This window comes from Bombina bombina, chromosome 11 (assembly GCF_027579735.1).
Source record: "Bombina bombina isolate aBomBom1 chromosome 11, aBomBom1.pri, whole genome shotgun sequence".
Lineage (NCBI taxonomy): Eukaryota > Metazoa > Chordata > Amphibia > Anura > Bombinatoridae > Bombina > Bombina bombina.
This window is the reverse complement of record NC_069509.1, coordinates 147289355-147301888: the sequence shown is the minus strand read 5'-3', so window position 1 is coordinate 147301888 and position 12534 is coordinate 147289355. Positions and strand designations below refer to the sequence as shown.

Genomic DNA, 12534 nt, shown 5'->3' with positions numbered 1-12534 from the left:
TTTGAGTGTGATATATCTGCCTTCAAACTGGATATGCAGTCCAAATGGGAAAGTCCACCTATAAATTATCTGATGTTTTCTCAGTAAAGAAGTCAATGGTCTCAGTGTACCTCTCCTCTGTAGTGTGCGCAAGCACAAATCTTGGTAAAATTGAATAACATAACCCTGGAATTTGAAGGTTGGGTGTTTCCTTGCTGCAGATAATATTGCCTCTTTCTCAGGGAATCGAAACATCTTGATTATCACGTCCCTTGGTGGGGCGTCCTCTTTAGGTTTTGCTCTAAGTGATCTGTGGGCTCTCTCCATTTGGTGCTTCTCATCACCCGTTTCTCCCGTGATAGCTTGGAATAGTTGATGTAAATAGTTCTGTAATTCTGAAGAAGATACTGATTCTGGGATCCCTTTGATCCTCAAGTTGTTCCTCCGATTCCTGTTTTCAATATCTTCCAACTTATCTTCTATTTCAGATATTACTTGTTGTTGGGAGTTAATTTGTTGATTCAATGCAGAAATTTCTTCTGTGGTAGTATCTTCATTTTCCTCTAAAGAGGCAACTCTGTTACCCAAATCTAGCATGTCAGATTTAATTTCGGCAAGATTATTGGTGATAGTAGTTTGGAAGCTGTCAAATTTGTCCCATAATTTTTCAAAATTTAAGTTGATGTCCTGCTTTGAGACAAGTAATTTGAGATCTGCCTTAGTCACCGGCGTGGCATCCCCCTCTGCTGACCTAGAGTCTGAGTCTGATCCTGCATCTTCCTCTATAATAGATTGCTGTTGTCCTGCTACTTTATCTCCTTTAGATTTGAAAAAGAGGCTTGAGACCTGAGATTTACTTGTTGCAGGTGGTTTATTCTGTTTCCTGGCAGACATTTTACTGTAAATGAGGGTATATTCCTTTAATGGCTTAGATCTCTTGTGAATATGGCAATGTGGGACAGAGCGAGTTTCAGAAAACTAGTAGCAGCAATCTTTCCACTATGAGTTTGCAGGGAATTTATAAGAGTCCCCTTTTCAATATGATAAGTAATTATACTGCAGAGGCCTCATATATGCTTGACCCTTACTTGGATTTTAATTATCAGCCTGGAGTGGTAGTGACTCTGTTCGTTATATTAGTAATGCTAATGTTCCCTCAGAACCGGATCTTTATATCATGCAGCATCATTGTGTATCGTGTATTGCTTTTCACTGCAGCATGGCGCTGTGCTAATATGTTATATACCTGAAGTCCCAAAATAAGAGAATAAAGTTTTCCCCTCTGTTCATCTTATATATGCAGGAGTTGTTACTTGCGTAAGTAGTAATACTGTGTTTGTTTGATATTCTGTGCGGCCCTTCAGTTCACTGAGCTGCTACTCTAGCATGAATCATCTTTGTGCACATTTAGAAAAGTGTCCGCCAACTTTCGTGAAAGTTTAGTACCACAGTTTACAGTACCTGAAGCCTGTTACTCTCCGATTCTCTCCACTTCTCCTTTTTCAGTTCCACATTTCAAAATAGGCTCTCAGGGTGCGTTCCGGTCCCTGGTAGCAGTGTGGAGTATTGCCGCGTGGTTAATATGGCGGCCGTTACATATTAGTGCCGCGTCTGTTTGATAGTTTCTCCTTTTACTCCGCCGTTCAAACTTTTGTGCCGGGCAGTCCTGTGCCTCTTCTATAACCGAGAGTTCATGTGGCTAAGTTTGCAGTGTTCTGTTGACAGTTTAATTAGCTTTTTATGGCGACGTCTCACAGAGCTAAAGAATCAGACCTCCATCTCTGCTCCATCATTTCCCATTTTAAAGGGACAGTTTACTCAACCCCCCCCCTCCTTTTATTTTGTTCCCAATTATACATATTACCTGACTGGGTGTATTAAATTAAGAAGTAGCTTGTTTACTCTTATTTCAGAATGTTAACCCTTTGACAGGGTTAATTTGTCTAAATTGCCTGGCGCGGTTAGGCTAGAATAAAAAGGGATTAAATGGCTGATTTTAGCCTGTGGTCTTCCCATCTAAACTGAAAATGTCTATACTTAAAGGGACAGTATGCACCAATTTTCATATAACTGCATGTGATGGACACTATTATAAAGAAGCATATGCAGATACTGATCTAAAAATCCAGTATAAAACTTTTTTAGAAACTTACTTAGAAGCTCCCAGTTTAGCACTGTTGATGAGGTTAAGCTGGGACATCCATTGACAGGGACTAAGAAAGCAGAGAGAGCAACCCCCCCTCCTCTGCATATAAAAAGACTCCTTACACAAGCAGAAATCTGTAGACATCAGTATATCTTTGATACTTTGGGGTTTGGTTAGGAGTCTGAAAATCAGCACAATGTTAATTTAAAAAAAGCAAAACTATACATTGTTACAAAAACACCCCCAGGTGGGCTATATAAATGGATAATCTACAAAATATTTATGCAAAGAGAAATCTAGTGTACAGTGTCCCCTTTAGTATTAGGCTATTGACAAGCTATGTAAACACACAGCCAGCTGAAGAAATTACACTACCTGTTGGGGGTGTAGGGTAGTTTAAAGGGATAGAAAAGTCAAAATGAAACTTGTATGATTCAGAGCATGTCATTTTAAGACCCTTTTAAATTCACTTCTATTTTTTAAATGTACTTTGTTCTCTTGGTATCCATTGTCGAAAAAATATGTACATATCCTACACTAGTGAGATCAAACTGGTGATTGGTGCCTGCACACATTTGTCTGCTGTGATTGGCTGACTAGTGTTGAGCTAGATCTCAGAAGTGCATTGCTGCTCTTTCAGCAAGGGATATTAAGCAAATTTGAAAATAGAAGTAAGCTGGAGAGTTGTTTAAAATTGTATGTTCTATCTGAATCCTGAAAAAAAAATGGGTTTCATATTCCTTTAAGTAATAAAATGTTAATTTTCCATTGTTCTCTCTAAGGATTTGTCTTTTTGGGGCATGTGTGTGTGTGTGTACACAAAGTGATAAAATAAAGAGATTTTACCTGCAAGCTCAACCCACTAATAGGTGTTTTTGTGCTTTGAAACCACAATCTATTTCATATACACAAATAAACCTAAACATTTCTCATGCATTCTTTACTCTGCAGCTGGTATAACAAGTCATTGGAAATACATTAAGGGAAACACAATTTTACAGTATAATGTCCCTTTAACTTCAATGCATAACTCACATTCCACCATTCCAGAAAAACAAATGTTTAAAAGGACATGAGTCTAAATTTTGTTTCACAGCTCAGAACATGCCATTTTAATAATCCTTCCAGTTCCTAGGTAGTCGCATGAACGGGCACTGCAGGGCATTACATTTAACAGTTATACATTCTACAGTTACCATGTAGTGCTATAAATATGCACACTGCTGAGTCTAATCTATTAAAGGGACATTAAACACTAAACTCGTGTCAATTTGACTGACACATTCAAAGAAAAGATTATTTTGAGAATAACATGTAGATGTATTTTTTAAATTTTGATTAACTGTTTAAATATTGACAAAATAAGTGTAAAGTTTTAGTGTCTGTAAAGCAATGGGAGCTGCCATGTTGTATCTTAGGTTACCTCCTCTGCTGTGGCCAATTAGGGACAGTGGAATATAATAGTGTTCTGCACTTCCATTTCTAATTGGAATGGAAAAACTCACAATTTCAGAGTGGAATTACAGGAAAAGGGAAAAAATAAAGTATATTGTAGTGTATGTGTATATATATTTTTAATTTTGTAATTAAGAAGCCATAATCACTTTGTGCACTTATAATTCTAGAATTTTCTTTAAAGGGACACTCAAGTGAAAATTAAACTTTCATTATTCAGAGCAGCAATTTTAAACAACTTTCCAATTTACGTCCATTAACAAAATGTGCAGTCTTTTTTTTATATTTAAACTTTGAGTCAACAGCTCCTACTGAGCATGTGCAAGAATTCACAGAATAAACGTATGTGCATTTGTGATTGGCTTATGGCTGTCACATGGTACAGGGGGAGTGGAAATAGACCAGTTTTAAAATTGTCAGAAAAAAAATCTACTACTCATTTGAAGTTCAGACTAAGTGCTGTTGCGTTGTCTTGTTGTTATGCATTTGTTCATTATGCAAATCTACTGTATTTACTGGCCCTTTAATGGGACATAAAAACACAATTTTTCTTTAATGATTCAGAGCATACAATGTTAAACGGCTTTCTATTTTACTTTTATCGCATTTGCTTTCCCTCGGTATCCTTTTGTTGAAGAGACTGCAGTGCCCTACTGGGAGCTAGCTGAGCACATCAAGTGAGCCAGTAACAAAGGGCAAATATGTGCAGCCTCCAATCGGTAGCTTGCTCCCAGTAATGCATTGCTATTCCTTTGCCTACCTAGGTATGCTTTTTAACAAAAGGATTCCCCAAAAAACCTATTAGAAAATAGAAGTAAATTGGAAAGTTGATTAAATTATTCTGCTCTGAATTTTGAAAGAAACCTTTTTTTCGTCTTTCATGTCCCTTTAAAATTCTTGTCCTCTTTATTCAGGTGCTAACATATTTACTGAATATTATTTGATTTGTTAAAACGGGAATGAATATTACACACGTAATTATAGACGTGTTATTGTATTCTGTCTGCTAATTCGCTCTAATTTATTTGTTTTCTAATATTCAGATACATTTTTCTCGAGTACGCGCTACCTACTCAAGCACAGGATGCCGTAAAAAATGCAGATGGATACAAGCTGGACAAACAGCACACTTTCCGTGTGAATCTCTTTACCGACTTCGATAAGTAAGTTTGTTTTACCGCCCCTTTTTTATGGTGGTCTCTTTTACAACCTTGTGCCAACTTTTCAGATTTGTATACTATGTATTTGTAGGTACATGGTCATTTGTGATGAATGGGAAGTGCCCGAAAAACAGCCTTTTAAAGACTTTGTAAGTATGGGGTTCTGTTCTGCAGCTTTTGGGCATCTAAACTGTGTCCAGTGTTAGAACTGCCGAATCATAAGAGGGAACCGGTTAAAGATACATTTTTAAAGGGACACTAAACCCAATTTTTTTTCTTTCATGATTCAGATAGAGCATGACATTTTAAGCAACTTTCTAATTTACTCCTATTAATTTTTGTTCGTTATCTTGGTTTCTTTATTTGAAAAAGCAGGAATGAAAGATTTCAATACCGCCCATCTTTGGTTCAGCACCCTGGATAGCGCTTGCTGATTGGTTGCTACAAATAGCTATCCAATCAGCATGTGCAACCCAGGTGCTGAACTTAAAATGGGCTGTCTCCAAAGCTTTCCTAACTGCTTTTTCAAATATAGATAGCAAGAGAACAAAGAAAAATTGATAATGGGAGTAAATTAGAAAGTTGATTAAAATTGCATGATCTATCTGAATTACGAAAGAAAAAAAATTGGGGGTTAGTATCCCTTTTAAAGGGCTATAAAACCCAACTATTTTCTTTCATGATTAAAGAAAGATCAGGTGCATGCATGTCTGAAGCTCTGTATGGCAGCAGTTTTGCAAGAATGTTCTACATTTGCAAGAGCACTCGATTTCCTGTCATGACGTGTAGTGCTCCAGACATGCTCTTATCTGAATCGCAAAATAAACTGAGTTTCATGTCCTTTTTTAAAAGCTAAATAAATTGTATGTTTTGTCTTCAAAGCAAATATTAGCTTGAAAATAATATGCAGATATATATAATTGTTTTTAAGGGGGCAGTATACACCAATTTTCATATAACTGCAGGTAATACACTGCTATAAAGAATAAGATGCACAGATACTGATATAAAAATCCAGTATAAAACTGTTTAAAAACTTACTTAGAAGCTCTCAGTTTAGCTCTTTTGAAAAGGAGTCTGAAAATCAGAGCAATAAGCGAAACTATACATTTAAAAAAAAACAAAACTTTATGGGCTATATAAATCATCTACAAAACATTTATGCAAAGAAAAAAATGTGTAATGTCCCTTTAAGAAATAAGTGTTAAAGCATCTTCCCTTATCTCTGCTGCTATGGACAGATAGTGACCAATATAAATGAGCTGATAAGGTAACTGTGGTGTAATTAACCCTTTGAGTGCCAAGCACTTTCCACCTGGGTGCTAAGCTGGATTTGAGTTTTTTTATTTTAATTTTTTTTCTCCAACATAGGTGTGTCCGGTCCACGGCGTCATCCTTACTTGTGGGATATTCTCTTCCCCAACAGGAAATGGCAAAGAGCCCAGCAAAGCTGGTCACATGATCCCTCCTAGGCTCCGCCTACCCCAGTCATTCTCTTTGCCGTTGTACAGGCAACATCTCCACGGAGATGGCTTAGAGTTTTTTAGTGTTTAACTGTAGTTTTTATTATTCAATCAAGAGTTTGTTATTTTAAAATAGTGCTGGTATGTACTATTTACTCAGAAACAGAAAAGAGATGAAGATTTCTGTTTGTATGAGGAAAATGATTTTAGCACCGTAACTAAAATCCATGGCTGTTCCACACAGGACTGTTGAGAGCAATTAACTTCAGTTGGGGGAACAGTGTGCAGTCTCTTACTGCTTGAGGTATGACACATTCTAACAAGACGATGTAATGCTGGAAGCTGTCATTTTCCCTATGGGATCCGGTAAGCCATGTTTATTAAGATAGTAAATAAGGGCTTCACAAGGGCTTATTAAGACTGTAGACTTTTTCTGGGCTAAATCGATTCATTATTAACACATATTTAGCCTTGAGGAATCATTTATTCTGGGTATTTTGATATGATTATATCGGCAGGCACTGTTTTTGACACCTTATTCTTTAGGGGCTTTCCCTAATCATAGTCAGAGCCTCATTTTCGCGCCGGTATGGCGCACTTGTTTTTGAGGACAGCATGGCATGCAGCTGCATGTGTGTGGAGCTCTGATACATAGAAAAGTCTTTCTGAAGGCATCATTTGGTATCGTATTCCCCTTTGGGCTTGGTTGGGTCTCAGCAAAGCAGATTCCAGGGACTGTAAAGGGGTTAAATATAAAAACGGCTCCGGTTCCGTTATTTTAAGGGTTAAAGCTTCCAAATTTGGTGTGCAATACTTTTAAGGCTTTAAGACACTGTGGTGAAATTTTGGTGAATTTTGAACAATTCCTTCATACTTTTTCGCAATTGCAGTAATAAAGTGTGTTTAGTTTAAAATTTAAAGTGACAGTAACGGTTTTATTTTAAAACGTTTTTTGTGCTTTGTTATCAAGTTTATGCCTGTTTAACATGTCTGAACTACCAGATAGATTGTGTTCTGACTGTGGGGAAACCAAGGTTCCTTCTCATTTAACTATATGTATTTTATGTCATAAAAAATTTTAGTAAAAATGATGCCCAAGATGATTCCTCAAGTGAGGGGAGTAAGCATGGTACTGCATCATCCCCTCCTTCGTCTACACCAGTCTTGCCCATACAGGAGGCCCCTAGTACATCTAGTGCGCCAATACTCCTTACTATGCAACATTTAACGGCTGTAATGGATAATTCTATCAAAAACATTTTAGCCAATATGCCCACTTATCAGTGAAAGCGCGACTGCTCTGTTTTAGAAAATTCTGTAGAGCATGAGAACGCTGATGATATGGTTTCTGAAGGGCCCCTACACCAGTCTGAGGGGGCCAGGGAGGTTTTGTCTGAGGGAGAAATTTCAGATTCAGGAAACATTTCTCAACAAGCTGAACCTGATGTGATTACTTTTAAATTTAAGTTGGAACATCTCCGCGCTCTGCTTAAGGAGGTGTTATCCAATTTGGATGATTGTGATTATCTGGTCATTCCAGAACCACTATGTAAAATGGAAAAGTTCTTAGAGGCCCCGGGGCCCCCCGAAGCTTTTCCTATATCCAAGCGGGTGGCGTACATTGTTAGTAAAGAATGGGACAGGCCCGCTATACCTTTAGTACCTCCCCCCATATTTATAAAATTGTTTCCCTATAGTCGTCCCCAGAAAGGACTGATGGCAGACAGTCCCCAAGGTCGAGGGGGCGGTTTCTACTCTACACAAGCGCGCCACTATACCCATAGAAGATAGTTGTGCTTTCCAAGATCCTATGGATAAAAAATTAGAAGGTCTGCTAAAGATGTTTGTTCAGCAAGGTTCCCTTCTACAACCAATTGCATGCATTGTCCCTGTCACTGCAGCCGCGTGTTTCTAGTTTGATGAGCTAGGAAAGGCGATTATTAGTAATTCTTCTTCTTATGAGGAGATTATGGACAGAATTCGTGCTCTTAAATTGGCTAATTCTTTCACCCTAGACGCCACCTTGCAATTGGCTAGGTTAGCGGCGAAAAAATTCTGGGTTTGCTATTGTGGCGCAGAGCGCTTTGGTTAAAATCTTGGGCAGCGGATGCGTCTTCCAAGAACAAATTGCTTGACATTCCTTTCAAGGGGAAAACACTCTTTGGCCCTGACTTGAAAGAGATTATCTCTGATATCACTGGGGGCAAGGGCCACGCCCTTCCTCAGGATAGGTCTTTTCAAGACCAAAAATAAACCTAAGTTTCGTCCCTTTCGCAGAAACGGATCAGCCCCAAGGGCTACGTCCTCTAAGCAGGAAGGTAATACTTCTCAAGCCAATCCAGCCTGGAGACCTATGCAAGGCTGGAACAAAGGAAAGCAGGCCAGGAAACCTGCCACTGCTACCAAGACAGCATGAAATGCGGGCCCCCGATCCGGGACCGGATCTGGTGGGGGGCAGACTCTCTCTCTTCGCTCAGGCTGGGGCAAGAGATGTTCTGGATCCTTGGGCGCTAGAAATAGTCTCCCAAGGTTATTCTCTGGAGTTCAAGGGGCTTCCTCCAAGGGGGAGGTTCCACAGGTCTCAGTTGTCTTCAGACCACATAAGAAGACAGGCATTCTTACATTGGGTAGAAGACCTGCTAAAAATGGGAGTGATTCATCCTGTTCCATTAGGAGAACAAGGGATGGGGTTCTACTCCAATCTGTTCATAGTTCCCAAAAAAGAGGGAACGTTCAGACCAATCTTAGATCTCAAGATCTTGAACAAGTTTCTCAAGGTTCCATCGTTCAAGATGGAAACCATTCAAACACTCCTTCCTTCCATCCAGGAAGGTCAATTCATGACCAAGGTGGATTTCAAGGATGCGTATCTACATATTCCTATCCACAAGGAACATCATCGGTTCCTAAGGTTTGAATTCCTGGACAAGCATTTCCAGTTCGTGGCGTTTTCTTTCGGATTAGCCACTGCTCCTAGGATTTTCTCATAGGTACTAGGGTCCCTTCTGGCGGTGCTAAGACCAAGGGGCATTGCTGTAGTACCTTACTTGGACGACATTCTGATTCGAGCGTCGTCCCTTCCTCAAGTAAAGGCTCACACGGACATTGTCCTGGCCTTTCTCAGATCTCACGGATGGAAAGTGAACGTGGAAAAGAGTTCTCTATCTCCGTCAACGAGGGTTCCCTTCTTGGGAACTATAATAGACTCCTTAGAAATGAGGATTTTTCTGACAGAAGCCAGAAAAACAAAACTTCTAGACTCTTGTCGGATACTTCATTCCGTTCCTCTTCCTTCCATAGCGCAGTGCATGGAAGTGATAGGTTTGATGGTAGCGGCAATGGACATAGTTCCTTTTGTGCGCATTCATCTAAGACCATTACAACTGTTCATGCTCAGTCAGTGGAATGGGGACTATTCAGACTTGTCTCCGAAGATACAAGTAAATCAGAGGACCAGAGACTCATTCCGTTGGTGGCTGTCCCTGGACAACCTGTCACAAGGGATGACCTTCCGCAGACCAGAGTGGGTCATTGTCACGACCGACGCCAGTCTGATGGGCTGGGGCGCGGTCTGGGGATCCCTGAAAGCTCAGGGTCTTTGGTCTCGGGTAGAATCTCTTCTACCGATAAATATTCTGGAACTGAGAGCGATATTCAATGCTCTCAAAGCTTGGCCTCAGCTAGCGAGGGCCAAGTTCATACATCAACCATCAGGGGGGAACAAGGAGTTCCCTAGCGATGGAAGAAGTGACCAAAATCATTCTATGGGCGGAGTCTCACTCCTGCCACCTGTCTGCTATCCACATCCCAGGAGTGGAAAATTGGGAAGCGGATTTTCTGAGTCGTCAGACATTGCATCCGGGGGAGTGGGAACTCCATCCGGAAATCTTTGCCCAAGTCACTCAACCGTGGGGCATTCCAGACATGGATCTGATGGCCTCTCGTCAGAACTTCAGAGTTCCTTACTACGGGTACAGATCCAGGGATCCCAAGGCGGCTCTAGTGGATGCACTAGTAGCACCTTGGACCTTCAAACTAGCTTATGTGTTCCCGCCGTTTCCTCTCATCCCCAGGCTGGTAGCCAGGATCAATCAGGAGAGGGCGTCGGTGATTTTGATAGCTCCTGCGTGGCCACGCAGGACTTGGTATGCAGATCTGGTGAATATGTCATCGGCTCCACCATGGAAGCTACCTTTGAGACGAGACCTTCTTGTTCTAGGTCCGTTCGACCCACTCCAGCTGACTGCTTGGAGATTGAACGCTTGATCTTATCAAAGCGAGGGTTCTCAGATTCTGTTATTAATACTCTTGTTCAGGCCTGAAAGCCTGTAACCAGAAAAATTACCACATAATTTGGTATATCTGTTGGTGTGAATCTGCAGGATTCCCTTGGGACAAGGTTAAGATTCCTAAGAGTCTATCCTTCCTTCGAGAAGGATTGGAAAAAGGATTATCTGCAAGTTCCTTGATGGGACAGATTTCTGCCTTGTCTGTGTTACTTCACAAAAAGCTGGCAGCTGTGCCAGATGTTCTAGCCTTTGTTCAGGCTCTGGTTAGAATCAAGCCTGTTTACAAAATTTTGACTCCTCCTTGGAGTCTCAACCTAGTTCTTTCAGTTCTTTAGGGGGTTCCGTTTGAACCCTTACATTCCGTTGATATTAAGTTATTATCTTGGAAAATTTTTGTTTTTGGTTGCAATTTCTTCTGCTAGAAGAGTTTCAGAATTATCTGCTCTGCAGTGTTCTTCTCCTTATCTGGTGTTCCATGCAGATAAGGTGGTTTTGCGTACTAAACCTGGTTTTCTTCCAAAAGTTGTTTCTAACAAAAACATTAACCAGGAGATAGTTGTGCCTTCTTTGTGTCCTAATCCAGTTTCAAAGAAGGAACGTTTGTTGCACAACTTGGATGTAGTTCGTGCTCTCAAATTTTACTTAGCAGCTACTAAGGATTTCAGACAAACTTTGTCTTTGTTTGTTGTTTATTCTGGTAAACGGAGAGGTCAAAAAGCAACTTCTACCTCTCTCTCCTTCTGGATTAAAAGCATTATCCGATTGGCTTATGAGACTGCCGGACGGCAGCCTCCTGAAAGAATCACAGCTCACTCCACTAGGGCTGTGGCTTCCACATGGGCCTTCAAGATCGAGGCTTCTGTTGATCAGATATGTAAGGCAGCGACTTGGTCTTCACTGCACACTTTTTCTAAATTTTACAAATTTGATACTTTTGCTTCTTCTGAGGCTATTTTTGGGAGAAAGGTTTTGCAAGCCGTGGTGCCTTCCATTTAGGTGACCTGATTTGCTCCCTCCCTTCATCCGTGTCCTAAAGCTTTGGTATTGGTTCCCACAAGTAAGGATGACGCCGTGGACCGGACACACCTATGTTGGAGAAAACAGAATTTATGTTTACCTGATAAATTACTTTCTCCAACGGTGTGTCCGGTCCACGGCCCGCCCTGGTTTTTTTAATCAGGTCTGATAATTTATTTTCTTTAACTACAGTCACCACGGTAACATATGGTTTCTCCTATGCAAATATTCCTCCTTAACGTCGGTCGAATGACTGGGGTAGGCGGAGCCTAGGAGGGATCATGTGACCAGCTTTGCTGGGCTCTTTGCCATTTCCTGTTGGGGAAGAGAATATCCCACAAGTAAGGATGACGCCGTGGACCGGACACACCGTTGGAGAAAGTAATTTATCAGGTAAACATAAATTCTGTTTTTTTTTTTTTCTTCTTTAGATCCCCCAAGACTTATACCATTGGAAAGGTTAGGCGATTACCTTTTCAACGCTGGGTCTTGGGGGTCTGTAGCTGCTTAGATGCCTGAGATACAGGCTTCTAAGCAGCATGCCCCATTTCCCTATACTGTCGTATTATTTTTAAAGTTGCGTGGTGACGTCACCGCGCGAAACGTGAATCCCCGGCAATGCCGGTCACTATGCAGGCCAGATTGCACGGTTAGGAGCGGTTGGGAGCCCCCAGATCTCCTTCAAGGTGGGAGAGTGCTAACGACGGCTCTGAGCCATCGTTGGCACCCGACTGAGACAATTTGCGACGGCTCAGAACCGTCGTTGGCACTCAAGGGGTTAAAGGGATTTAAAACCCCAGAATTGTCTGGATCACTACATGGTAGGACATAGTGCTGCCCTCTAGTGCTCTTGCAAAACTGCTGTCATATAGTGCTTCAGAAATGGGCCCTGCTTTTCAACAAAAGATACCAGGAGAACACATTTTTTTTTTAATAACAGAAGTAGATGAGAAAGTTTGTTTAAAATCGCATGTTTTATCTGATTCGTGAGAACAATTTTTGGTTTCATATTCCTTTTTATTATG

At 40.7% G+C, this 12534-nt stretch overlaps 1 protein-coding gene across 1 annotated transcript in view; it reads left to right on the top strand.

Annotated features, from left to right (window-relative positions):
* Positions 1-12534, top strand: part of EIF3B (eukaryotic translation initiation factor 3 subunit B) — a 60364-nt gene that overhangs the window by 22091 nt on the left and 25739 nt on the right. The window contains exons 3-4 of the mRNA XM_053694972.1: positions 4624-4743; positions 4832-4889. Of these exons, the coding sequence (XP_053550947.1) occupies positions 4624-4743; positions 4832-4889 (178 nt within the window). The remainder of the gene's footprint in view (positions 1-4623; positions 4744-4831; positions 4890-12534) is intronic.